Here is a 27,959-nt window from a genome sequence, read left to right on the forward strand (position 1 = left end):
CCCACTGTCAGTCCCTCTCCTCCTTAGAAACTGAATTTTTATTTCCATGAAATTGCTTTTGCCTTTTTGGTGGCTGTGGCTCTTTCCTCTCCTATGTTTTTTTTTTTTTTTCTTTTCTGAAAGCCTACACCAAAACCCAGCAGGAATTACAGAGAAAACAGCAACCAGATCAAGATCAAGCATTCCCTCCTCCCCACCACCTCCTCTCCACCAACCAGGACAAGCTCTGAGCCGCTTGACGACTCCATCAAATAAAATGTAAAGAAAGAATCAGAGCGAGAGGACGTGCTGGCATTTTCTCCATGTGCTTCCACTTAACACTGCAGCCAGCACTGCACAGAGCAGGAACCCAGGGCCTGGAGGCGGTGGGAAGAACGGACGTTCCCAGTGGGGTCTGGATGTGACAGGTCTTCAAAATACACGCTAGGGCAGGGGACCTCCAGGGCGGTTCGCTCTCGCTGCTCCCCAAAGGGCTGCTCCTGCAGGTGGGCTCTGTGATCCCTGGTCTCCTCGCCGTCAGAGTGGAGTGCATAGTAAACAAATAACGAAGCTCTCATCTTCAGAACAGTTTACTACAGCAAGCGCCACCCTCCGCGGCAGACATCACCCTCTCTCTTCAGAGGTAGCCTGCTCAAAGCTGAGTTGTCATTTTAAGAGCCAGAGATCTCCTCTTTCACTCGCTATGCAAGGAGGGTCGTTTAGAGCAAAACACATCACACTTGCATGGTGTGAACAAGCCCACCCATGCTACCCTTAGTGGAAACAAATTCCCATCAGAGGGAGATTGAAGTGGCAACAGTTTACACTTGGGTAAATTATAAATGGACTTTGCCTTATCTTATGCATTGCCTCCTCCTAGGTAGTTAGCAATATTAGGGGTATAATTTTCATCATAGCTGCTCTCTCCATCTGACATGTGGACAAACTTAAAGCTGTGCACATGAACAGTTTAATAACCACTGGTTATTAAAAAAAATATTTTCTGCCTCTCTACACTCAGCTACTTTCCCCCACTCCCCAACCTTAACCACTTTATAGCAGTTCAATCAACTTCAGGCTGAAGACATAAGGATTCCTGCTGCCTGCTATTTTCCCAGGACTAGCTCTCCAACAAGATCAGAGAGAAGAAGGGTAAAAACAAGGTGAATGAATGGATTCTCAAAAGTGCAGCACTAGGGACTTATCTGATAAGTTGCCTGCCATCTGTTGGGTGAAGGAAGCAGAGGGTTCCAAAGAGGAGAATACCAGTGCTTGTGCAGCCCTGAATAAGCAAGCCAGCCCAGGTGGGGAGGACCCATTAGAGAAAATGGGAACGGGGCAGAAAACACCAGCTTATAGGGGAAATTGGGCATTTTCTTCCCTCATGCACATGCGATGCTTTTCATGATTTTCAATCCATTTTTTTTATATTCTTTTCCCACCCTTAACATTACCTGAAAGGCGAGTGGGTTACAGAATTGCTATGCCCCATTAAAAGGATAAAGAGCAGAGAGACCCACCGTGCCCTCCTCGAAGGGAAACAGGGGAGCGATAGATAGAAATAGGCACTGAGTGATGCTTGCTGCCATGGAAATGGTGCTCGTGCTGAGAGTGAGACCCCGGCGAGGAGGAGGAGGAGGCTACATTAGAGGAACTCCACACAGAGCTGACGATACATCCCCAGAAAAGGGACCAGATCCCAAGCGTCCAGGCCGGCCGGCGAGGAGGGCTCCGTCTCGCGTGGATTCTCAGGTGCATGGTCAACGCACAGGACCACCACGGATGGGCAGTTTGAATTCCAGCCAGTGAGGAATAATTAAGTTCATGATGCCCAGGGGCCCATCATAGCAGGAGGAATACTCGCCCGGATTTTGGAAAACAGGGAAGGAATAAGCGTTTTCAAGACAGATGATGGGGGGGGGGGAAACTACTTAAAAGAAAAAAACAAACATATAAGGCAAAAGCTCCCCTTTCTTGGAGCTGAAATTTACGATGCCAAAATACACCCAGGTATAGCAACCCTCCTAGGGAGCCCCGGAATGCCACACATGTCAGGGGAGGCCCTTCGCAGCTCCTCCTGGTCTCCGCGGGGCACCTCGGGTCGGATGACTTAACTGCACACTCCGGGAAGCCACACGGAGGGAAGGTGGAAATGAAGGAAGAAGAGGAGACGGCAGGAGACCCAAGTAGGTTCAGCTTAGTTTATCCCAACATCCGAGCAGTTTGAACATTTTTTTCCCCCAACTTGGCGAGCGATGCAATGCAGAACTCCCAGGAAAAGGAGGGCTGCAGATGCTGAGAGTTCTTCGCGGGGTCCTCGGAGACTCGGTGGAAGGGCTCCGGGAGGCGGAGGCTGTGAACCCTGCGAGTTCTGGAAGAGCGCCACGGAGCAGCCGCCTGCGGGCCGGGTGTCTCAACTGGATGAAAAGGCAACAGCCGCCGGAGGAAGATAGGAACAAGAACGACCGGAGAGAGAGAGAAGAGGAGGAGGAGGAGGAACCCAGCGCGGAGCGTCCACCCAAACCGACGTGGCCCGGGCGCAGAGAGGCGGGGCGGGAGAGCCGCGAAGGCGCCCGAGGAGGTGCCCGGCGGGCGGCCGAGTTGGCCGGGAGGCGGGCGGGCGCCTGCAAAGCGCGCGGAACCGGGAGGCACAGGTGAAGCGAAGCGAGGAGTTGGGGCGCCAGATTCACGAATGGGCAAGTCGTATGCAAATAGCGCACTCCCGAGAGCAAATCAGGGCAGCCCGAGCGCTCGGCCGAGGGACTGGCTGGCTCGGAGGGAGGAGGGGCCCGAGCGCCCCGGAATCCCGGCCCTCCCCATTCAAGTGCACGCTGGTCTACCCCCCGCGCGAGCTACGCGCGCGCACCAACACCCTGCCTGCTGACGCTCGGCTCCCTACCGGAGGAGTGAGCACAAGCGTGTGTGTGTGTGTGTGTGTGTGTGTGTGCGCGCCCTGCGCCTTTTGATCGCCGGATCCCTGCTCCTCTCCCAGGCATATTAAGCCAAACTCCGGCAATTGGAAAGGAAACAAACAAACAAACAAACAAAAAACTGCAGGCGGCAGCGAAGGCTGAAGTCGCCCCAGATAGAAATAAAAATCAACCCCTTGAGTCAGCAGGAGCGCCGGAGCGGCTTGCACGCGGTAGTGCCCGAGCGCGGGCGCGCTCCCCCTGGCCTGGTGGTCAGCATCGCGGGGCCACTCTCCGGGGGCGTGCCTCTTTGGGGGCGAAGGGGATACGAGCCCAACCGAGGGGCGAATGGCGGCAGCGCGTCCTGGTTCTCGAAGGTGAAGGCGGCGAGATGGACCCCAGGAGGGTGAGAGGTTTGATGCGCTCCCCCGGGGGAGGCCCTTGGAGAAGGTAGCTCCCACCCCTGGTGGGCAGGATGTTCTGGGAATTCAGGACCCAGGGGTTGGCTGGTCCAAGAACTTCAGAAGAGGTGAGGGCTGAGTCGGCTGGCGAAAGAGTGGCTGGTCTGGCCTGCCCTGGCCTTAGAGGCACGCGGCCCCCGGAGAGTAGAGCCTCCGGGCCTCCAGGATTCTGGGCACGAAAAAGAGAGTACGGCTTTTACATCCAGGCTGAACCTGCAGGGGACAGCGGAGAGGCAGGAAGAAGCTTGGCGGGCCCGCAGTGGCCATCTGTTACTCCAGGAGGAAGCAGACCAGAGCTCGGCCAGCAAACGGTGATGTTCTGGACGAGGCAGCCTCCATCCCACCCCTCACCCCCCAACTTCTCACTACGCTGTTGAGCCAACAGTGTGATACAGAAACCCGACAGCCTCCTGGACTCCCGGGTCTTGCTGTTGCTGCCTCTGACTCCCTCCTTTCCACTCCCCTTAGTTATAAAAGCACAGTATATTTGGGGGTGGGGCGGGGATGGAGAAGTAAGGAAATAATACTTGCTGGTTAAATCACATCATATATACTACAGGACACTTGCTGGTTAAATCATGTCTATATGTCTTCAGTTCTGTTCAGTCGCTCAGTCGTGTCTGACTCTTTGCCACCCCGAGGACTGCAGCACGCCAGGCCTCACTGGTCCATCACCAACTCCTGGAGCTTGCTCAAACTCATGTCCATCGAGTCGGTGATGCCATCCAACCATCTCATCCTCTGTCGTCCCCTTCTCCTCCTGCCTTCAATCTTTCCCAGCATCAGGGTCTTTTCCAGTGAGTCAGTTCTTCACATCAGGGGGCCAAAGTACTGGAGCTTCAGCTTCAGCATCAGTCCTTCCAATGAAATTCAGGACTCATTTCCTTTAGGATGGACTGGTTGGATCTCCTTGCAGTTCAAGGGACTCTCAAGAGTCTTCTCCAACACCACAGTTCAAAAGCATCAATTCTTCAACGCTTGATTATATATATTTATATACAGGCTTCCCAGGTGGCGCTAGTATTAAAGAACCTACCTGTGAATGCAGGAGACATAAGTTGAGTGAGTTTGATCCCTGGGTCAGGAAGATTCCCTGAAGGAGGGCATGGCAACCCACTCCAGTATTCTTGCCTGAAGAATTCCATGGACAGAGGAGCCTGGCAGGTTATATAGTCTATGCAGTCACAAAGAGTTGGACACGACTGAAGCGCCTGAGTATGCATATATATATGTGTGTGTGTGTGTGTATGTTTGTGTATATATATATATAGATAGATAGCGAGAGAGACATGCGCGCACACACACACACACACACTCAGCACTTAGGCAGCATTTCTTTTTTAAAAAGAAGTTTATAGCACCTATCATACTCCTGCTCTCAAGAGACATCTCAGGCCTCCTGACTGAGAATAAGAGATTAAGACAGTCCTATTCATTCTTGGGGCACCTTGAAGAGATGTTGAATAAGTTAGCATTATCTGTCTCTAACATAAAGATATCAAAGCTAGAAATGATTTGCCTTCAAGGTCAAGTATCAAGTCCCTTTGAGACTTTATGATGGTGACTTGGTGCTCTGGTTAGGAAATTGGTGTTCTCCTGAAGATCCCTGCTGCCTGGAGTAAATGGTGCACAGTCATCCCAGCTGCTCTGGCTCTTGGCTGTAAGGGTGATTCAAGATCCACAGCCTCCGATGGGATGGCCCTCATTTGTGATTTTACATGCCTTTGGGTTGTGGCCCATCAACATAATGTTTTAAACTAGCAACGTGTACTCAACAATAGCACAATAAGAGAGAGGGGTGATTGATGGAGACCTGATTTACACCCTGATTAAGACCTGATTTCTTTCTCTGTAAAATGGGAATAGTTCCTCCTCCCCTTATAAGGTTCTTGGGAATATTAAATGAGATAATGCATATACAGCATGTGGCATAGCAGTAAAGAGTGGTAGTAATTTTTGTTTAATAGAAAAATAAGCTAAAACTCCAAAAAGTTTAAGTACATGTTTAGGGTCTCAGGCAACTATTACGACAAAAGTGAAAAAAAATACATATTAATATCCTAGGCATCCTCCATTAACGCAGATGATAATTCCCATTCAATCCAACCACTCCTTGATGTCCTCCTCCAGATGGAATCTCACGGCGCTTTGGATTTAGTCTCTGTATCATGGCCTTAAAGAGACCTAGATGACCTGGCTTATACCTAGTTCTCCAACTCCATCTTCTTCCAGATGACCTCTTACTCTCTACCCCGCCGTCTCCTGGAGCTGCTTTTTGCTCTTGAGTGTGCAAAGCTCCTTCCCAACTCAAGGCCTTTAAACATGCTGGGCCCTCTTCTCTGGAACACTCTTCCCTAAGATTTTCATCTGATTTTCATTGCAGATGTGACCTCCTCAGAAGCCCTCTCTGACCCTCATCTAAAGTAAGCTACAACCACCCCAAAAGGTACTTTAACCCATGACCATGTTCTGTTTTCTTCAAAGCACTCCACTTTCTGAAATTATTTTATTTATATTTGTTCATGGTCTGTCTCTTTAAAAAGCCTGGCAGTTCCCTGGATGTTGAACCTTTGCCTTGGTCTCCCCTATATTTTCTGTGTGCGCAAGAGTGCATAGCACAGAGTAGAAGCTCAGTAAACCTTTGCTGAATTAATGCATCCAAGGGATCAATTTCCAACCTCATGTGGTGTGGTTTAGTGGCTAAGTTGTGTCTGACTCTTGCAACCCCATGGCCTTGTAGCCCACTAGGCTTCTCTGTCCATGGGATTTCCCAGGCAAGAATACTGGAGTGGGTTGCCGTTCCCTTCTCCACGGGATTGAACTAATTAGGGATTCCCTAATCCAGAGATTGAACTCATGTCTCCTGGGTCACAGTGGGATTCTTTACCAGCTGAGACACCAGGGAAGCCCTTCCAACCTTATATGCATGTATTTTTATATACCATTTATTCCACTGACATACTTATCTGGCTCTAGTGACACTGACCCCCAGAGACACATATTTGCAGAGATCATGAGTTGACTACCTATCCACTTAATGCTTTTCTTCTTTTCTGAATTGGCATTGAGTATTGGAGACTGTATTTTTTTCCCTTAATCCCAAGGAAGGATGGGAAGTTTAGATGGACCTTCCAATTAATTCTCTGCTAGGCAACAAAGTGAAAAATAAATCCTTAATGCAGTACAAAACCTGGAAATGCCACTGGTGCATAACAGCTGGAACTATTCATTTGACTTGTCATACTTATCATTTATTTATTTACTTTTCACAAAATGTCAAAAGAAGTATCTGTGAATTCTGGTAAGGCTGATTCCACTTGGGGACCGAGTAGAACACAGAGAAGATCTATCAGAGGCCAAATGCAAGACTGGTTTATTGTTCTTCTTTCTCTTTCAAGTGGCAATCCACAATTATCCTGATAAAAAGCAATGTCCTCCTCCAATTTAACACATTGTTGAAAATTTTTTTTCATTTCCTTTCTCTCCTTCTTCTCTCTTCCTCTAGTTAACACATTCCTACTTAGACGCCTTTTCTAATTCACGTCATTCTCAGGTCTATTAGAATTTACACGGAGAGTGCATGTTCAGTCACTCAGTCGTGTCCGACTCTTTGCGATCCCATGGGCTGTAGCCCACCATGGTTCAGTGGTTCCCCTGTCCATGGAATTTTCCAGGCAAGAATACTAGACTGGGTTGCCACTTCCTTATCCAGAGGATCTTCCTGACCCAGGGATCGAACCTGCGTCTCCTGCATTGGTAGGTGGATTCTTTACCAACGGCGCCACCTGGGAAGCCCCGGGTTTATATTAGGCTGATCTATTAAGTTGGTTGCTGTTGTTTAGATTTTCAGCTCCAGGGACAACCCCTAGATACTGCCTGCATCTGCAGTTCTGGTTAAAGGGATTTGTCTTCACCTGGACCACCACAAAAGACTCCCCTCTTTCCCTCTGAGTTATCTTTTCTAGTGGGTCCTTTGAGTGAGAACACTTAGGAATGAAGCATGCAGCTACATGAAGATGAGAGTCTGTTTTTAAGATAGAGAGAGAGAGAAATAGATTTAGAAACGTTATGCTCACCACAGATTTAAAGTTGAAAAGTATAAATAATTTCACAGGAACAACCACGCTTAGCTCCACTTGGATAAACCGCCATGGCATCCTAACCAGACTTTTTGGAACCTTAAGTTTCTGAATGAAATGCAGCTTTTTTTTTTTTTTTTTTAAAAAGGCCTGTGGCTGGATTTGCCTGGGTTAATATCTCAGTTTCTCTATTATTTCAGGCTGCAGAATTTAGCACTATAGATTTCTCCCCCCCCCCCATTTTAATCTCCCCCTTCCTCTCCTCCCCGCCTCCAAAAAAAGACTGTCCCAAGATAATATGCGAGAATCCTGATCCATCTGACACTCTTTGTCTTGCTTTGGTGTGTGCATGCGTACCTGTGCAGTCTTTCGGTCATGTCTGACTCTTTGTGACCCCATGGACTGCAGCGCACCAGGCTCCTCTGTCCATGGATTTCCCAGGCAAGAATACTGGAGTAGGGTGCCATTTCCTCCTCCAGGGGATCTTCCCGACCCAGGGATCGAACCTGCGTCTCCTGCATTGGCAGGCAAGTTCTTTTACCACTGAGCCACCTGGTGGAAACCTCAGCTATGCAGTACTCTGGGGAATTTTCTGGCTCCTAAAATACATCCCACGAAAGTACTTAATGGTGTCAGGTGCCAGGAATCTAACGCACTGCTGCCCTGTCAGTCTCTCACAAGACATTCTCTCTGCACCTGCACACGCCTTTTCTCGCTTTGCAGAGCCTCCAGCTTTCCACTTTGCTGCTGGCGAGAGACGCCCATCCAGTTGTTGGCTGCAGGTCCAGCTGATCTGACGGCACAGACACAGAAAGCAGTGGGGCAGTCTGTTTCTCTGTGAGCCCTAAACTCTGGCAAGGACCCTTTTTCTCCCCAAATATACAGAGTAGAAATCCTTACATTTCTCTTGAAACACAGTTCCAAATAGTAAGTTTAGGGAAGAGGGAAAAACAAAAACTAAACTCTCATAACGTGAAATGAAATCCAAGTCCTGAAAAAATACAGGTGACTGTTAACATGGCTATAAATATAGCCAAGGGTTCCATAAAACAGTCGAACTTTGCTTTATTATATGTCAGTGGGTTTATTTATAGCCACATAATTCATCCTTCTGCTCATTTATTTAAGAAAGCCATCCTGCAAAAAAGCAGGTTTTGATTATATTTTATATTTGGGAGTATAAAAGAGAAGCTTTATTCGTTTAAGTATCATTCCTACATGTATTTTGATTTAAAGAAAAACAAAGACAACGGCATCCTTGTATAATTTTATCATTTAGAGAATATGTTGCTTCTGTTCCTTTAATTTATCCTTCACACAAACATCCATAGTTGTTCTCTTGTCCTCCTTGTGGCTGAAATTGGGATATCAGGAGTCTGGATGTAGAGAAAAATCTCTCTAGGAAATTTTCCAAATCTGTTGATCAATGGCTCTGGGTTATCTGTTTTGTTGGAATTTTACACATTTCTTTAAAGAAAAGAAAATACATATATAAAATGTTCCTATATAAACCTTAGCCAGCTTCCTAGGAAATCCAAGTGAAATTATTTTCTCATAGAAACAACCTTCCTTTTAATCGAGGACGGGATTCAGTTAGTTAGTCATAAAGAAATCGGGGCATTTAAACTCCCGTTAGTCTTCTCTAAACTTACATCGGCTATCAGAGATCATGTACATCTTAATCCAGTTTTAATGATTCAAACAAAGTGAATGATTGTTATATAATAACAGAAGTAATAACACCATTTGTATGTTTATAGGGAAATTATCAAATCAAATATTTAGAAGACACTTTGAGAGTGTGCATACTGATTTTGATCAGGGGCTCTGGTGCCTTAACTGCCTAGGTTCAACGTCTTGATTTTGCTTTCTAGCTGTTGTGAAAAATGTTGGCAAGGTCCTTAGCCCTTCTTTATCACAGCTTCTCCCTCTGTGAAATGGGAATAATCATGTTATCTAACAAAAAGCCTTGCTGTGAGGATTTAGAAAGGTATTACATGTAAAGTGTGTATAAACAATGCCTGGCACTGTGTGTATAAACAGTAAAGGGTCAATAAATGTGAGTATGAAAATAATTGTCTTTTTCTCCAGCTGACTCCTTGAAATACATCTCTGCAGATGGTTTTTTTCTTTTCATTGACAAATCTCAAGAGGACTTAGCAAACAAAAAGTTCCCCTTGCAACTCCCAAACGTAGAATGGAAAGTCACTCCCCTGTGTTACCTGACTCACTGGATTCTTTTTGCCCATATATTTTGCAGAATGGGGAGCAGCTTAATCATACTCTTCTCACAAACATCTTTCAACTCCAAAACAATAAAGCTCACCATGGCCCCAGAATCAGATAATATGGAGTGCCAGAACCCAGCCCCATTTCATCAGTAATCATTTTCCAACATAACGGTGGAACTCACACAGCTTCAGTCTACTTTGGGATATGGAAGGTCTCTCGGGCTACTTTTCTGTCTCATCTCTTAATTTTCTCACCTTCTTTTCTCAAATAAACAATAAGTTTCAATTATTTAGCCTTCTTGCTAAAAAGCATGGCTTCTAAATCCTTTAATAATTTCCATTGGATTTACCTGGCATTTTACCATAATTCAGTATTTTTTTAAAATTACTAAGAATGTACCTCTGAAGTAGGTTCTACTTAGTATTTTGTTGTATTCTTGTGCTTAGATGCTCAGTCGTGTCCAACTCACTGTGACCCCATGGACAGTAGCCCACCAGGCTCCTCTGTCCATGGGATTTTTTTCAGCCAAGAATACTAGACTGAGTTGCTATTTCCTCCTCCAGAGGATCATGGCGGCCCAGGGATTGAATTCATGTCTCCTGTGTCTCCTGCATTGGCAGGCAGAGAATGAGATGGTTGGATGGCATCATCGACTCGATGGACGTGGGTTTGGGTGGACTCCAGGAGTTGATGATGGACAGGGAGGCCTGGCGTGCTGCGGTTCATGGGGTCGCAAAGAGTCAGACTGAGGGACTGAACTGACTGAACTATTCTTCTGTATTGTTTGTTTATGCCTTTATTCTAGCACTTAGCATATTGTATATGGGAAGCTGAACATAGAGATGGGACTGATGGTTTGTTTTGTTTTTGATGGCTTTTTCCCTTGCTAGATTATAAGCTTCTTAAGGTTTTAATCTTCTCTTTTCCATCCCAGGCCCCTGAACTCCATCTGGTTCCTTGCACATAGTTACAGTATACCTCATGTTCATGAAATACATGCACTCAAATAATTGGAGTCAGCTTCAACATCATTCCTTCCAATGAACACCCAGGGCTGATCTCCTTTTGAATGGACTGGTTGGATCTCCTTGCAGTCCAAGGGACTCTCAAGAGTCTTCTCCAACACCACAGTTCAAAAGCATCAATTCTTCGGCGCTCAGCTTTACAGTCCAACTCTCACATTCATACATGACCACTGGAAAAACCATAGCCTTGACTAGACGGACCTTTGTTGGCAAAGTAATATCTCTGCTTTTCAATATGCTGTCTAGGTTGGTCATAACTTTCCTTCCAAGGAGTAAGCATCTTTTAATTTCATGGCTGCAATCACCATCTCCAGTGATTCTGGAGCCCCCAAAAATGAAGTCAGCCACTGTTTCCACTGTTTCCCCATCTATTTGCCATGAACTGATGGGACCGGATGCCATGATCTTCGTTTTCTGAATGTTGAGCTTTAAGCCAACTTTTTCACTCTCCTCTTTCACTTTCATCAAGAGGCTTTTTAGTTCCTCTTCACTTTCTGCCATAAGGGTGGTATCATCTGCATATCTGAGGTTATTGATATTTCTCCTGGCAATCTTGATTCCAGCTTATGTTTCTTCCAGCCCAGCATTTCTCATGATGTACTCTGCATAGAAGTTAAATAAGCAGGGTGACAATATATAGCCTTCACGTACTCCTTTTCCTATTTGGAACCAGTCTATTGTTCCGTGAATAGAGAATGGAGTTAATCCGCTGTGGGGGGAAACGGGACTCTGAGGAGGGCTTCATATACAAGGTGACAGGTGCCCCTAGTGTCAAAGGACTAGAGTTCAAATCCTGATCCACTCACTGTGACCTCAAAGCAGTTATTTTAAACTCACTGAGCCTATTTCCTAAATAGTATAAACATGAATACATCAAAACTCAGGATTGTTTTAAGGGGTAAAGGAGAAGATATATTTGAAAGGAACACTGTAAATGCTTAGGTTAACTATTACCATGAACCATGGTATCGTGGTACCATGAGGATGGTGAGGCCTTGAATGATTTCAAATAGGCAGAGAAGCAGAAATGTCAATGTAAGGAGATGAGTAGTGTTGGGTTGAATCAACGACAGAGGGCTTCCTGGAGGGGGCAAGTTTTAAGCTTAGCTTTCTCTTGTCAGTTAGATTGCTAAATCTTGAAAATCTCAGAAAGGTGTCAGCTGTTTACTTCAAACAAACAAAAAACAGGTCATGGGAAAAGGGAAGGGAAGAGGAAAGGAGAGGAGAGGAGGAGAAACTTACATATTGGAAACCATGTTTTTCATCTCAAATGACTGGTCTGGGTTATTCAGAGTTGTCAAATAAATACCATATAAATAAAAAGTTACATTGCAGCACAGCCAGGAGTTTTCCTTTGTTCAATTTCTCTGGCACACTCACTTTTCAGATACTAAAATACTCATTTGGATCCAATTCATAAGACTATCATTTAGTCCTAGGAACACTATAGTTTAAGTATCCATCTTATACAAGCATCTGTCTCACAATTCCATGAAGAGTATATCTTCTAAGACAGAGGGACAGAGATATAAAATAACTGGCCATTTTCTTTTTGATATCATGCAGTCTTAAATCCAGTTAACAGAGAAGTCTTGGCGGGGGTAGAGATGAGATGAATGTTCTCCAAACAGAAGGTACAAAAGTGTTATCTAAGCAGTTCCAAAAATGTTTGCAAGATGAGTAATAAGGGCATTTCTCTGTGGTACTGAGGATTTAGCACTTTCCAAAACTGATGGTGAGGACAGGGGAATACTGAGATGTAAGTTTGTGTCATAGCAAGAGAAATAGACTGCTCTTAAAATAGATGAAACAACATTTAAGATAACACTATTTTGGCACTGATGATATCTATGTCTTCAAAATCTACCATTTCCAATATGAACAAGCAGAATTCGTTGTTCTTTCCTATCCTCTGTTAACATTTGTCACGTTCTCTTATCATCAGTTGGGTTTAAATCTGGATCCCTTACACAATTTATAGAGGAATCATGTAGGGAACGGGGGCCTGGTCTGAGGGTCAAACAGCTTAAGTTCTAGGGCCAGATAGCTTATGTTCAAATCCTTGCTCCTTTATTTAATAGCTGTGTGACCTTGGGTAAGTTGCCTAGCCTTTGAAAACCTGTTTTCTCATCAGTAAAATGGAGACTGTAGTATTCCCTCTCTCAAACTTAGCACAATACCAGAACAGTAAAAGACATTCAATGGATGTTTGTGAAATAGTATTGACATACATTTAACTACTGTAGGAGAGAAAATCTCATAGGTAGATAGATAGATATAAACAGACACATATATAGGGTATGCATATATATGTGAGTGTATACATATATATGTATATATACATACACATATATACGCATGTATACATACATATATGCAAAAGTGTATACATTTATATACACACACACATATACATATATCTCCCCCCCAAAAAATATATCCACAAAATATGCAAGCATCTCATTATAAGGGAGAACTTTTCAACATCTGGAACTATTACAAATTGGAAGGAATATCTTGCAAGATAGCAGGCTCTCTATCACAGGAATGGGACAATTTTAGGGACACTAAAGTTGCTGTCTTGCAGTAAATGAGTGGATGGAATATATAACCTCTAAATTTCTTTTCAAATTTATATATAATACCAATTAAAATTTCTTTTAAAATTTCAATTTGCCCTTAACCTCTGCATTTACTTAAATGTAATCTCTTGGCTTTATTTTGAGGTTCAAACCTGATCCCTTCATCCTACAAAAATCATAGCACAGGATTGTTTCTTAAAACCTCACACAACGAGATGAGAACTTTGAGACTTCTGTAAAATCAATCTAGTATTGTTGCGCTAAACCTTCATTTTTCATTACTGCATGCAGTGCAAGTTGTCTTTAGACAAATTAACAATTTTATGTTTCTATTTTAAACGTCAAAGATTATTGTGTTTCCCCCCCCCGCCCCACTAGCAACACCTACACAGCTGCTGTTCCTGTGATCAAAAGGGATATTTTTCATTGGTGAAAAGCTCATTGCTATGGGAAGAGTATGCTGACTTGCTTGCCCTATCGTCCTTTATCTCCCAGCAGGGAATCCTGGTGGACTGAACATAAATAAAACTGAATTCCCCTAAATAAAGACATGTGTCTTGAAAACCCTGAACAAAAAGCAAAAATACACATCTCTCTCCCTCTCTAACCAAGACAAGGTCATTATTCCTCAGTAACTGGTTTGGATAAGAAAGAGATAGTTAAGTATTCAGAAGACACTTAAGAAAGTTAGGGAAACTGAGATATCGAGACAGAAAATGACTTAATATCACACACCATTTCAGTGTCAGAAGAAGCTGAAACATTTCTCTAGAATATTACTCTAGAGTATAGCATGCATGGCTCCTATAGCAACATCAACATAAAATAAGATTATAAGAAGAATAATTATCCAGTAAGAAGATTATCCACTGTGAGAGGGTTAACAGACACTGGACTGGAAGAGTAAGAAATCTAAGAATGTGAGATAACAGAACAGTCTGAAAGAAATTGCCCCCAAATGGTTGAAATGACTAAATAAAGAAATTGCAGAAACCATAGGTGAGAAAAAAAAATAATGTGATAATGAACATACTTAATAAAGAGCTAAAGTCATTTGGAAATGCAACGCAGCCAGTGAATTTTTTTCAAGAAGTCAATGGATAGATTATGTAAATGCAGCTGAAGAGAAAATTAATGAACTGGAGGAAAGAACTAAAGAAACTTTCAGAATATAGCACAGAGAGAAAAAGATTTACACAATACAAGAGAGAGTAAGAACCATGAAAAATCAAATGAAAATTTCAACATACAACTATTAAGATTTCTAGAAAAGAAGGAAAGGGTAATAATAAAAAAAGATAATGATTTGTTTTATAGTTAAGTAATACAGATTATTTTTTTTGAGCTTTACTTATCTTTATATTTTGGGGGGGAGGGGATGGTTATAGTTGCTTTATAATGCTGTGTTAGTTTCTGCAGCATAATGAAGTGAATCAGCTTCACGTATGCATACCTCCCCTCCCTTGCTGACCTCCCTCCCACCCCACCCCCATCTGACCCATCTAAGTCATCACGGAGCACTGAGGTGAACTCCCTGTAGGTTCTTCTGCTGCTGCTGCTAAGTTGCTTCAGTCATGTCCGACTCTCTGCGACCCCATAGATGGCAGCCCACCAGGCTCCCCCGTCCCTGGGATTCTCCAGGCAAGAACACTGGAGTGGGTTGCCATTGCCTTCTCTAATGTATGAAAGTGAAAAGTGAAAGTGAAGTCGCTCAGTCATGTCTGACTCCTAGCGACCCCATGGACTGCAGCCCACCAGGCTCCTCGGTCCATGGGATTTTCCAGGCAAGAGTGCTGGAGTGGGGTGCTATTGCCTTCTCCAGGTTCTTCTACTAAAGGATCCTAAAGTAGGAAAAGAGAGTGTGAGTGCCCATCATCACACTTTGGTTCGTCATAATGAAACTCTAAACACTAAAATTAAAGATAAAAATCTTAAAATCAACAGGTTACTTTTAAGTAAAACTTACAAGATGATGAATTATAATAGCTTTGTGTTGAAAGAAAGTTTCCATTCAATCTAGATTTATTTAATTAGGCAAGTCAAATTTTTAAGAGTGGAGGCAAACCTAACACGTTTTCAGGTGAAAGAAGTTTGAGAAAGCTTACCATTCACAGACTATCACTGGCATAATCGCGAAAGGTTGTACTTCAGTATAAAGAAAACAACCCCAGAGAAAAGGAGTGGCATTCAAAAGGAAATGATGGGTGAAAGGAACCGGCATGATAGCCCTAAATCTAAGTAAACATTGTATCACTACCACTACCACCACTAGCAAATACTTGTTTGTGGTGGCTTCAAAATGAGAATAATAACCAATATTTCCTTAATGCATGTAAGTTAGGTATTATTATTGTCCCTATTAAGAATCTGCCGGCAATGCAAGAGACCTGGGTCTTGATCCCTGAGTCGGGAAGATCCCCTGGAGAAGGGAATGGCAACCCACTCCAGTTTTCTTGCCTGGAGAATCCTGTGGACAGAGGAGCCTGGCAGGCTATGGTCCATGGGATCGCAAAGAGTCAGACACGACTGAGCTATTAACACTTCTTCCTGTCTTAACTGGGGAAAGGAGGTCCACTTTGTCACTTTCCATAGATGGTAGATGGCAGAACCAGGATCTGAACCCACATCATCTATTTACGGAATCTATGGTCTGAATGAATTTACTGTTCTACTGCTGAATGCCATAAAGTGATATATGCAACTTCCAGCTCACATCTTCAGAGAATGACACATGTTTTCTACTTCTTTGTCCCTTTTCTGGAAGGTGGATGTGGAGATGAACCAATTTCAACCAAGTGAATGAGGACATTATATCTGCTTCCTTTTGGTTGACATTTGCCAGATATATTAATTAGGACATTGATTTGGCTGTTTTTTAATTGAGACTACATAACTGTGTTTTAAAAAGACAGACAGTTCCTTTCTCTCACACACTAGTAAGTGGCCTAAGGCAGTATGACCTAGAAACAAGAAAAAAGTAACCTGTGGTTGTGTATGGCCTGTGATTGTTGCTGTTGTTTAGGTGCTAAGTCATGTCTGACTCTTTCAGACCCCCATGGACGGTAGCCCACCAGGTCCCTCTGTCCATGGGATTTCCCAGGCAAGAATACTGGAGTGGGTTGCCATTTCCTTCTCCTGGGGATCTTCCTGACCCACGGATCAAACCTGCCTTTCCTACATTGGCAGAACGATTCTTTACCACTGAGCCACCTGGCAAGTGTTACTGTGTAGGACCTAGAGAAATTATCATACCCTCAAGTCAATAGTCTAACAAATATACTTGGCAAATGTTAATCAAGAGAAAACAGATTCAGAAATATAATTGTTGGACAAAACAGATGTTATCACCAAAAATGTTATCGTGGCGTCTTAAGAAAAACCATTAACCGAGGGAATATAACAGTTCTGAAGCTGTGTACACCTAATAACATAACCTAAAATAAATATAAAGCACATATTGATAGACTGGAAAAAATGACAAATCCATGATCAAAATCCCCACTAAAATGTATATTCCATGGGGGTAGATGTTTTTGTTCCTTTGATCACTGTTAATTTCCAGGAATTATAACAATGCTTAAGCCATGTTAAGAGCTTAATAACTATTTATTGAATAGATGACCTATATTCTTCTTGTTAAAACTTACAGAATAAGCTGGAGAAAAAAACAGGCTATTAGTCTTTTAAAAAGCATAATTAACAGATCAGAATTAATGGACATACATGCAATCTTGGACAGAACAATCACACACACACACACACACACACACACATACACACACACACCATTTCACAGGGCTTTCCAGGTGGTACTAGTGGTAAAGAATCTGCCTGATAATGCAGGAGACATAAGATACAAGGGCTCGATCCCTGGGTCATTCTCTGGAGGAGGGCATGGCAACCCACTCCAGTATTCTTGCCTGGAGAATACCATGGACAGAGAAGCCTGGCAGGCTACAGTCCACAGGATTACAAAGAGTTGGATACAACTGAAGTGACTTAGCATGCACCCTCACCCTTTTAAAAACTTATGAAACATAATGCAAAAAGGAGTCATGTACTAGAATAAGCAAATAATGAAGAATAAATAATTTCACTCCATATGTTTTGCCCACAATACAATGTGTCTACATCAGTTACAAAAATCTGTAACATTTGTGACTGAATGAAGTATATAATCTCTCATTTTATCAATAAAATGAAATAAAATTAGATAAATAAAAACGATAATTTAAAGGAGATAAATTCATGTGTGTTTAAAAAATATTGTATGTTCTTAATTACCACTTTCTGTATATAATGGAGTATTAGAAGGATTCTTTCAGAAAGTGACCTGAGATCAAACTGTTTTATATTTCATATAAATAACTTTTTATTACATATATTAGAATTAAATGATAGTCAAAGTATTTTCATTATATATTGACTCTTATAATACCTATGCAATTGATACTTTACAAACTAAACAATATTTTGTGTTCACTATCTGAAAATAGAAAGGTCACAGGGATTGCATTAAATTAGTTGCTAATCTATATTTCATATTCAGATAACTTGTAGCTGTTCATAAAATTACTGGAGTCTTAGGAAATGCAAGTAAATAAATTACTGCCTATATTTCTGTCACAAATGGCAGCCAAGCTCTTTATCTCTGAATTTGCTCCCTTCTCTTTGTAGGTCAAAAGGAGTCCCCAGAACACTAACAGCAATCTTGTTACTACTTCATGAATACAGATGATGTTCATTTCCTGAGATTGCCAATCTTTACTCCAAAACCCTAGATCCTGACAAAATCAATTACACTTTCAAAATGTATTACTCAATCTGGAGACTATACACCAGGAGAATGCATCTGACACTCACTGATGTTTGATCCTCTCTAAGTTAAAATCCTGGAAACAATATTCCAAAAGAGATCTTTGCTATGAGTAATATCATCATTAACAGTGAGGTACATGGAGCTTATTTTGAAGCTATAAAAGAGGATGACAAAAAGCATATATATATGGAAACTTGGAGCCAGAGAAAATCAGATGGCTTTTAACAAGCTATAGCAGAAGAAAGACCACATTTTTGTCCCCTTAAACCAAGTTTTAATGAAGAAGAGACTCTGTTATATATGATTTCCAGTGGTTTAATATGGTGGATTGAGAGACTCATTGTCATGCCCTTGAGAAATGAAAATAACTGGGTCTTAATTTTTTGCTCTAACATTAATTGCCAGACATCAAGCCACTCAACAATGGGCTATCTCATATAGACTATCTGTTTTCTAAAATTTAAATCTGCATAAGAGACTCTGAGGCCAACAAGTACACAATGTTGGAATAATAATATCTACTGTTTCTCTCTCCTGCTGTGCCTCTCTCCTGCCTGGTGTGGCCAACCATTCACTCGTTAATTTCAAGCAGATGAACGCAGAAGACAAAATGTTTGCTGGGGATTCTCTAGCAATCAGGAAGAGAATCCACAGGGGAGGGGTGGTGTGAGAGGAGACGTCTTCAGTGACATCCCTTTCAGCCCAATTCAAGGAGAGAGTGAGCCACTTCAACCAAGGGAGTGCGTCTGTGTGGGCGTAAAGATCACAGCAGGAGGCATCGTGCTTGATCGTTGCCATTTCCTGAAATCGTGTACCTTGTCGGGGTAGAGAAGAGGAACACAGAAAGGTGGGTGCATCCAAAAGGAGAAAGATGTAGGGACAGGGCGCTACTGGGCGGCACGGCATACTCTTGGAGGGCCTGTAACGTCACTCACAGGCCTGAGTCACTGCTAAACACATTAAACAGCCAGAGAGTCACGGTGAAGCTTTAGGAATAACAACAGCCAGCACATTCTTTAAACCTCCTCTCTCTGGACACCTCTTATTTAGTTCGTGCATGGGCTAGGGGAGGTAGGGGTGGGTGTACGACGGTTGTTGGCTTTGGGAGTTACTCAGCCGGATGGTGGTTACTAATTATGACACTAAGGGAGCAATAATAAATTTTGAAAGACTACAAGGAACTCTCGGCCTTTTCTCCTCAGCCCCCACCTACAGTTGAAAGGAAAATCAGGACTAGCAGAAATAGAAACCCTCCTAGCTGCCCCACCCCCAGGTACCAGATGTGGAAGACACTTCCAGTTGCTTTTGTTTACATCACAGGAGGGTGATTACATGCATGGCCCAAAGGAAAACAAACACTGAAAATATTTATGGGTTATTATAATTTCTTCTCCCCAAACTCATTCCTTTCCCCAGTACATATAACCCTTGACCAGGGCTCTTGATGACCAGTTCCAAATGAAGTTAATTTATTTCTACACCACCAAGTTTTTAAATAGCTTTTTTTTTGTTTAGGTTTGGTTTCATTTGGTTTTACTATTCAAAACAAAGGAAAACAAACAAAAAAACCTCTGTGAAAGTGTTCCCTTTAATAAGAACAGCAGGATAAAGATTTAAATAATCAATTATAAATCCCTGCTTCAGAAAGCAGCATAGTTATTCTAATTTTTGATAGGCCTATTTAAAAGATGAGGGGATTTAAAAGATGCTTTGATTCATCTAGTTGTTAACCTTTCTCTCTGGAATGCCTTGACCAACTTGGGGTTTATTATAAACTGAATTGTGTTTCTATAAAATTCATATGTTGAAACTCTAACCCCTAAATGTGGCTGTTTTTGGAGAAAGGATACTTATAATTAAATGATGCCATAAGGGTGGGATCCTATGTAATAAGTTTGGTGTCCTTGGAAGAAGCAGCATCACCAGGAGTGTGCAGCTATGGAGAAAAGAGCCGTGTGAAGACAAGAGAGAAAGTGGCCATCTGCAAGTCAAGGAGAGAAGCCTCAGGAGAGACATCAGCACTGGCACCTGGATCCTGGACTTCCAGCACTACGAGGAAGTACACTTCTGTTGTTTAAGCCACCTAGTCTGCTGTATTTTATTTCAAAGCTTGAGCTAACGCAAGGTTTTTGAAAATAATAATGTCACTGTGAAATGAGGGACATTCAGATCCTTAAAAAGAGAATGAGATGGTTGGACGGCATCACTGAATCAATGGACATGAGTTTGAGCAAACTCCAGGAGACTGTGAAGGACAGGGAAGCCTGGTGTGCTGCAGTCCATGGGATTGCAAAGAGTTGGACACCACTTGGCAATTGAACAACAACAAGACCCATAAAGACTCTTAGAGTTCACTTGGCCCAAGAGTTCTTAGCCTGGAGTTTAAGGAATTGCTATAAAGAGGGCCACCTCTTTGCCCACCTCTGAAGGGGTGTCATTAGTCTATATGAACTGTGCCCTTTGGAACTGTACAATTCTAAAGTACATATTATGTATTGCATAATATCTATGGCTGAATATGATGGCCTTGAAAATGGTCAGTAAAACTCCTTCCTGAAACTAAATTCAATTTAGTCTGGTTGTGTATTTTTTCTTTCTCCTGGAAAGAAAGTGCAAAGACTTCTTCAGATTTTTAAAGAAGTTCATGACCTCCAAATTATTTAAGAACCACTGATTACTTCAAATTCCTCATTTTACAGATGAGTATATGGAGTTGTAGAAAGAGAAAGTGCTCAAAGATGCATGAAAACATGAGTAAAAGTAAAATCCATATCTCCTACCTCCTAATTAAATTGTTAACATGATCCTGCTTATCTCTGATTATTAGTGAATAAGATACACACACACACATACACACACACTTTATACGAAAATATGCTTTCATAGAAGTTGAACATGTTACCTGAACTGAGGGCAAAAGAGACCTTCTGAAGCATAATGATGCTAAGTAATGCTCAACATTTAGCATGTTCATTTAGATAGTAGGCTTGGTAATTTTTTTAAACTTATGCCAATACTCACCTACCATGTTATAGAGACATGATATTGTATGATCGACAACATGAAGGCTTCTGTATACGTGGCTAATAAGAGCACTCCATCAAAGAATGATGTGTAAGGCTCCAAATGATGGCTTCTAAGTTGCTCTGAATTTTAATATAAAGACTTTGTGTCCTTCTACTTGGCAATGGTCAAGAGACAGTGAATGATTAGAATTCCATTTCGCTGAGTAGGTCATTATTAAGACTGGAATCAAGCATGGAGGCCAGAGAGAGAGTGTGTGGGCACACACACACACACACATACACACACATACATTTACAGCATGCAAGCCTCTAACCGCCAGCTGCAGAGATCTCGCAGCTGGAATTCCAGCAGTGGTCACAGTGTGTGTGCGCTGCCTGTCTGCTCCGTCGCTTCAGTCACGGGCAGCTCTTTTGCAACTGCATGGACTGTAGCCCACCAGGCTCCTCTGTCCAGGGGATTATCCCAGCCAGAATACTGGAGTGGGTTGCATTGTCCTTTTCCAGGGAGAAGTCACAGAGGCAGGCCCTAACAGCTGACAGAAGAGTGGAGGCTGAGAGCCAGCCACCTCCTCCCTCACCTTGTACCTATCAACCGGGAACCATCCACTCTCCCCAGGCCTCTGTGAAGGTCGACAGCCACCTGCCTTTTCTGAAATGCGGAGCTGGCTCTGCTTTGAAGGGTCTCTTCTGAGTACAGCACTTGTAGTCAGGATGACTGCCTCTCTGTGGCATCTGTTTTCCTCCCTAATTCCCGATGCAGAAATGAGCATTTCAGTTTGCCAATAGAAGCCTTACACTTTTGAAAAAAAAAAAAAAAACCTGCAAAGATTCTTCTTCTACTCCTTCTTTTCTCCCTTGTCTCAGAATTCAGTGATCAGCGAGCACCCATAGCCTTGGCCTCTGTAACGATGGTTAGATAGCATCACTGACTCAATGGACATGAGTTTGGGTAAACTCTGGGAGTTGGTGATAGACAGGGAGGCCTGGTGTACTGCGGTTCATGGGGTCACAAAGAGTCGGACACAACTGAGCAACTGAACTGTAACAAAGGGGATTTATATGCATGGAGAGACATTGGAGAACCAGGCACTTCACTTGTGCTTTTAGAGGAAGTGGTGGGCAGGAGGGCCCAAGGAAACAGGGGCTTGTAATTACTTCACAAAATACAGACTGAGCCAGTCTTTCTTACAACCAATTTCTTTTCTTTTGTGGCCACACTGAGTGGCATGTGGAATCTTAGTTCCCCAGCCAGGGATGGAACCCATGCACCCTGCCTTGGAAACATGGAGTCTTAACCACTAGACCACCAAGGTAGTCCCTGTCTTACAACCAATTTCATGCAACGTGTGAACCAGCATTCCAGGTCCTCCCCATTGGCTCAAAATCGTCTTCTCCCATGTTCCCCTGTGCCGACGTCTGAGATACCCTAAGACATAATCTGCATTCCAAAGCCATGTTTTTCTTTCCCTTCCCCCACCTGATCTGGATCTGAGACTGCCACCATGAGCTGGGTGGCTTTTGGGCCAGAGGACAGGCAGGGATTGGGGAAATCTCCTCGACCACTAGCCCTACCTTCTAGCTTCTCAAAGCCCAGGTTCTCTCCCCAGTGCCCTCTCCAATCCTCACTCCTTCTTGCCTACTATGCTACTACTTGCCTGCAGGGCTGGAGTTTCTTTGGGGAACAAGGAGGGGTACATGGTACTGAAGAGGGAAATCCACTCTAGAAGGTAAAACCATGCCTTCTGCTGTGCTGTGCTTAGTCACTCAGTCATGTCCAATTCTTTATGATCCAAAGGACGGTAGCCTGCCAGGCTCCTCTCTCCATGGGGATTCTCCAGGCAGGAATACTGGAGTGGGTTGTCATGCCCACCTCCAGGGGATCTTCCCCACCCAGGGATTGAACCTAGGTCTCCTGCATTGTGGGCAGATGCCCAAGATTAGTAGAGTGGGTAGCCCATCCTTTCTCCAGGGGATATTCCTGACCCAGAAATCGAACCGGGGTCTCCTGCATGGCAGGCAGGTTGTTGACCAGCTGAGCCACTAGAGAAGCCCATCCCTTCTAACCCTGGACACTCTCCAGGCCTCTCCTCCTGGTTGCCCACCCCTCCCCTGTAGTGCCCACCTCTGGACTTGGATCTCACCCACCCTCTTCCTGGGTGAGACCAGGGAAGTGAGATCCTCAGACCTACCCCCAAATGCTTCCTCTTCTATCCAATGTTTCCTAATCTTTCCATCAGAATAAAGCTCTCCTTCCTGCGTTCTAACTGAATTTCAGGTCTGGGACAGAAGAGGTCCTCAGCACGAATGCTAACCCACATATATGCATGTCTGTCTCCTCCCCTCACAGATGGACAGGACAGTGGAAACAGTGTCACTCAACTCTGCTCACTTTTCTGGCACTCAGAGGATTGGGTGCTGAACAAAACGTGTGGAATTCCACTGAACTAGTCTCCATTAACCACACAAGCGCCACTCCTTCAACTTCCACCCCGTCCCTCCATCTCCCCATCCCCCTGCTGTGATCCGTCCCCTCAGACAGACCTAACTCCCCGCTTCACTCCATCCCAGAGAATCCAGAGCAGCACCTCACCCCAACTTTCCCAGCTGCAGCCTCTGTCTGTCTGTCCTGGAGTTCCCTCTTCAATGCCACCTTGACACAGACACAAGAGCTACCCTTCCTGGAATATGCGGAGACAGAAAGTACACGGTTGGGTAGCCCAGACCTTGTTATCAAATCTGCAGCCATAATAAATACGTCACGAGCACCCCGAACTAGAATTCCAAATACACAGCCCTTCTGACAACACTTCTTAGGTTGCCAGGTACCTGGCAATAGTCGTAATGCTGGACTAGGATATGGGGAATGTTCTGGGTTAGTAGGTGCTCGATTTCTGGAAATAGAATCCATTGTATCCCTGGGAAAAACATCATCTGAGTTCTGAGAATTCAAGGAACTTCTGGAATACAGAACATTTTTGGAAACTGAGGCTCGCCTGCTCTTCTGTTGGGCCGTAGGTGGCAACTGGGGCGGTGGTATGACTGTGATATGGGCTTTCTATTTTTGCAACGTGGCAAGGATGCTGAAGAATTCAGCCCCCAGACTGAGAACTGCAGAATAGCACCCGGTACTAAATCATGCAGAGACAATACACACCTATGTTGTGGGTGGTTGTGGGGGTGGGGTGAGGGACTTGTCAAAAGGACTCTTCGACGCGTGTTTCTCTGTTCGCTGCTTTAGCCTAGTTCTCTGGGCCCTAAGTGGAGGAGAGTTTCCTTATCCATTTCATTTTTTTAATTAATCACTTTATTTTTAATGCTCTTTTAAGACAGATCATCCTTCCTATCTGATGGGACCCTAAAATTTTTCTTTCATTTTCCACTCTTACAATATTATTTAATTTTAGTTAGACCCCTAAAAAACAGAATGTACAGAGCTATGGATCCTCTTTAAATACATAGTACATGTATACTTGTATGTGAGAAACACGACTGGGTATCATTTTAAGGTAATAATAAGGTATTACCTTATTAATAAGGTAAATACACACACACACACACACACATATATATATACATTTATCACAAATATTAGAAAAATGTGAAATAGAAACTATATTTGCAAGGTTTGAGTAAATTTCAGGGCAACCCATAATCAGTGTCATTCCACAGTTCAAATTCATCAGCAATTGCCCTCTGGTAGTGGAAAATTCTGAAAGAGATGGGAGTGCCAGAGCACTTGACTTGCCTCTTGAGAAACTTGTATGCAGGTCAGGAAGCAACAGTCAGAACTGTACATGGAAAAACAGACTGGTTCCAAATAGGAAAAGGAGTACGTCAAGGCTATATATTGTCACCCTGCTTATTTAACTTCTATGCAGAGTACATCATGAGAAATGCTGGGCTGGAAGAAGCACAAGCTGGAATCAAGATTGCCAGGAGAAATAGCAATAACCTCAGATATGCAGATGACACCACCCTTATGGCAGAAAGTGAAGAACTAAAGAGCCTCTTGATGAAAGTGAAAGAGGAGAGTGAAAAAGTTAGCTTAAAGCTCAACATTCAGAAAACTAAGATCGTGGCATCCAGTCCCACCACTTCATGGGAAATAGATGGGGAAACAGTGGAAACAGTGTCAGACTTCATTTTGGGGGGCTCCAAAATCACTGCAGATGGTGATTGCAGCCAGAAAATTTAAAGATGCTTACTCCTTGGAAGGAAAGTTATGACCAACCTAGACAGCATATTAAAAAGCGAGACATTACTTTGTCAACAAAGGTCTGTCTAGTCAAGGCTATGGTTTTTCTAGTAGTCATGTATGGATGTGAGTGTTGGACTATAAAGAAAGCTGAGCACCGAAGAATGGATGCTTTTGAACTGCGGTGTTGGAGAAGACTCTTGAGAGTCCCTTGGACTGCAAGGAGATCTAACCAGTCCATCCTAAAGGAGATCAGTCCTTGCGTTCATTGGAAGGACTGATGTTGAAACTGAAACTCCAATACTTTGGCCACCTGTTGTGAAGAGCTGACTCATTGGAACAGAGCCTGATGCTGGGAAAGATTGAGGGCAGGAGGAGAAGGGGATGACAGAGGTTGAGATGGTTGGATAGCATCACCGACTCAATGGACATGGGTTTGGGTGGACTCCAGGAGTTGGTGATGGACAGGGAGGCCTGGCGTGCTGTGGTTCATGGGGTCACAAAGAGTAGGACACGACTGAGCAACTCAACTGAACTGAACAGTTGATTAAATGCCATTCTTCACACCATGGTCAGGGAAAGACAAGGGTGGGTAAGAATGAATAGGAGAAGAAAACAGACTTTCTTACCAAATTCTAACCTTTCTGCGGAATACGCTGACAATAGCACCCCACTCCATCCAAAAGACCCCAGAATATCAGTCTCAGGCTCATTCAATATTATGACTCCAAGTTGAAGTGGAAAAAAAAATTATATATACATAGGAAAAACTGAACCATTACTATTGATGTGAGAAAAAAGAATGCTGATCTCTGCAGAGAAAGGGTCTTAGGGAAACAGGAGAGAAGCTGCAAGGGCGGACAGCAGATCAGCCATCCTCTGAAAGACAGCAGCTTTCTGTGTGACAATGTGGCTCTGAAGGGAGGAAGACAGGCTGGAGTAGAGCTTGGAAGAAAAACCAACACCTCTTCTCCTATCACTGGAAACAGCAGATAAGGAAGGCCCTTCCTTTTGACACACAGTGTTTTTGTTTAACTTCATCCACAAAAGATCAGTCTCTCCGGCCCACCAAGGGGCTAACTAAAGACAGGACAGTGGGACCATGCACAAGCTGTCACACAGGGACTCCACAGATTGTGCTTCTCCTCTGTTTGGTTGCTTCTTATCTCTTTCTGCAAATGGGTCAACCTGGGATCCCTGCAGAAGAATCCAGAAAACAAAAGGCAAGGGAGAAAAAAAAAAGCAAAACCCTTGGCCATTGTCTCTCTCCAAGTCAATTTGTTTGAAGGACATCTGATCCCCCTGTGCTTGATATGACCAAAAGATACCTCCATTTTGCTCCTCAGAAGAGAGAGATATGAGAGTTGAAGAAAAATACCAAATATTCTTTGCTAGAAATGCTACCTTTACTCAATGACACATCTACCTTTTCTCAGACTACCTGTTTATTTGGGTGTGTGATTCATGCAAGGTAGTAAGTAGGGTGATTTGCGTGAATGTCATCTCCAAAGAGAAAGGAAGGACTCATTAAGTAAATTTGCCACCGACAATAAGCCAAGAGCTGAAGCGAGCTTATTTTATTTCCACACAAAACCAGAAGATCTAACCCTCAGACAAATGATAAAACTCAATATCTACAGGAGTTCCAGAAGATGAAAGAACAGAGCTCAGATCTGAATTAAGAAAAAAAAATCGTCTGAATTCATAGAAACTGAAGAACAAATTGTTGTTTTTCTTTTTTTTTTAAATTATAACCTTCTGCAGAAAGTTTTAAGCATGAATGTGGTAAGGCAACACCACAAGAGCGTGTGGAGGGGAGCAGGCATTTTCTATAGTAAAGATTAAAACACCAATGCTACACATTCTGAAAACAAGAAACAAAACTGATCATATTTCTTCACTCTAATCATTACTATCAATATCTTACATAGGTCAACTTACTTTCTCTAATAAAGTCCTTAACCACTGGGATTCAGAATATTATAGAAGAAAACAGTCTCATGCTGCCTGTTTTCAGGCTGTTTGCTTTAGGTAAAACCATAGGAAAAGTTTAAAATTGAATTTGAAGAATCCTTCATTTCATTGTACAATTTCTTTGCCTATAAGTCAATTTCTCCAGGATAATAAAATAATTTTTATGGGTGGGAGGTGTTTCCCGATGTTCCTCTTGCTTCATACTTAAAAATCAGATGTTACTTGAACTAAGTTTAATATGATGGCCTTCTGGAGTTATTTATTCAGTCATTTCTTCTCCTGCCTAACTTTTTTATTTCCCAAATACACAAACACATTCTCTCACGCACTTGCCGTGAATAGAAGTTTCTTGAAGGTAGGTCCGCACCTCCAGTACCAGCCATCACTACCATCACCACCTCCAGGGCTGAGAAAGACAGTTGCGGACCACAGAACTGCCGTCACGTGCCTCTTTAAATAGCTGACATCTGGAGGAACTATCTGATACTTGTTACTTACACTCCACTCAGCATGAACGGAGGTTGGCAGGGAATTTAACAGCGTGTCTTATTTTTAAAAGATCTCACACCTCCCTCTCGCCCTCCCTGCCTTCGGAGAGAGGTTGAAGGGATGTGCTCCTATATTCTGCTGCCTGAGCCTACCACCTTCCTCCCAGACATGCAGATGCTTTGATCTAAA

General features: G+C 43.2%; 2 protein-coding genes across 10 annotated transcripts in view; one reads left to right on the forward strand and one right to left on the reverse strand.

Annotated features, from left to right (window-relative positions):
* The window catches only part of NRXN3 (neurexin 3), a 1,787,606-nt gene that overhangs the window by 603,519 nt on the left and 1,156,128 nt on the right, over positions 1-27,959 (reverse strand). For 4 of the 9 annotated variants that reach the window (XM_086319424.1, XM_086319425.1, XM_086319423.1 and 1 more), the window contains exon 1: positions 1,500-1,775. The exons of the other annotated variants lie outside the window; for them this stretch is intronic. In XM_086319424.1, the coding sequence (XP_086175550.1) occupies positions 1,500-1,737 (238 nt within the window). In that variant the 5' untranslated portion in view covers positions 1,738-1,775. Of the gene's footprint in view, positions 1-1,499; positions 1,776-27,959 lie in introns of those variants that run through there. 9 annotated transcript variants of the gene reach the window in all.
* LOC147363925 (uncharacterized) lies at positions 2,272-27,713 on the forward strand. Its single transcript, XM_086319429.1, has 3 exons — positions 2,272-3,294; positions 5,733-5,795; positions 17,945-27,713. Exon 1 carries the CDS (start codon positions 2,272-2,274, stop codon positions 2,635-2,637), a length of 366 nt encoding a protein of 121 aa, XP_086175555.1. The 3' UTR covers positions 2,638-3,294; positions 5,733-5,795; positions 17,945-27,713.

The sequence above is a fragment of the Bos grunniens genome, chromosome 10 (assembly GCF_055505025.1).
Source record: "Bos grunniens cultivar Pamir isolate PY7600 chromosome 10, Bosgru_T2T1.0, whole genome shotgun sequence".
Lineage (NCBI taxonomy): Eukaryota > Metazoa > Chordata > Mammalia > Artiodactyla > Bovidae > Bos > Bos grunniens.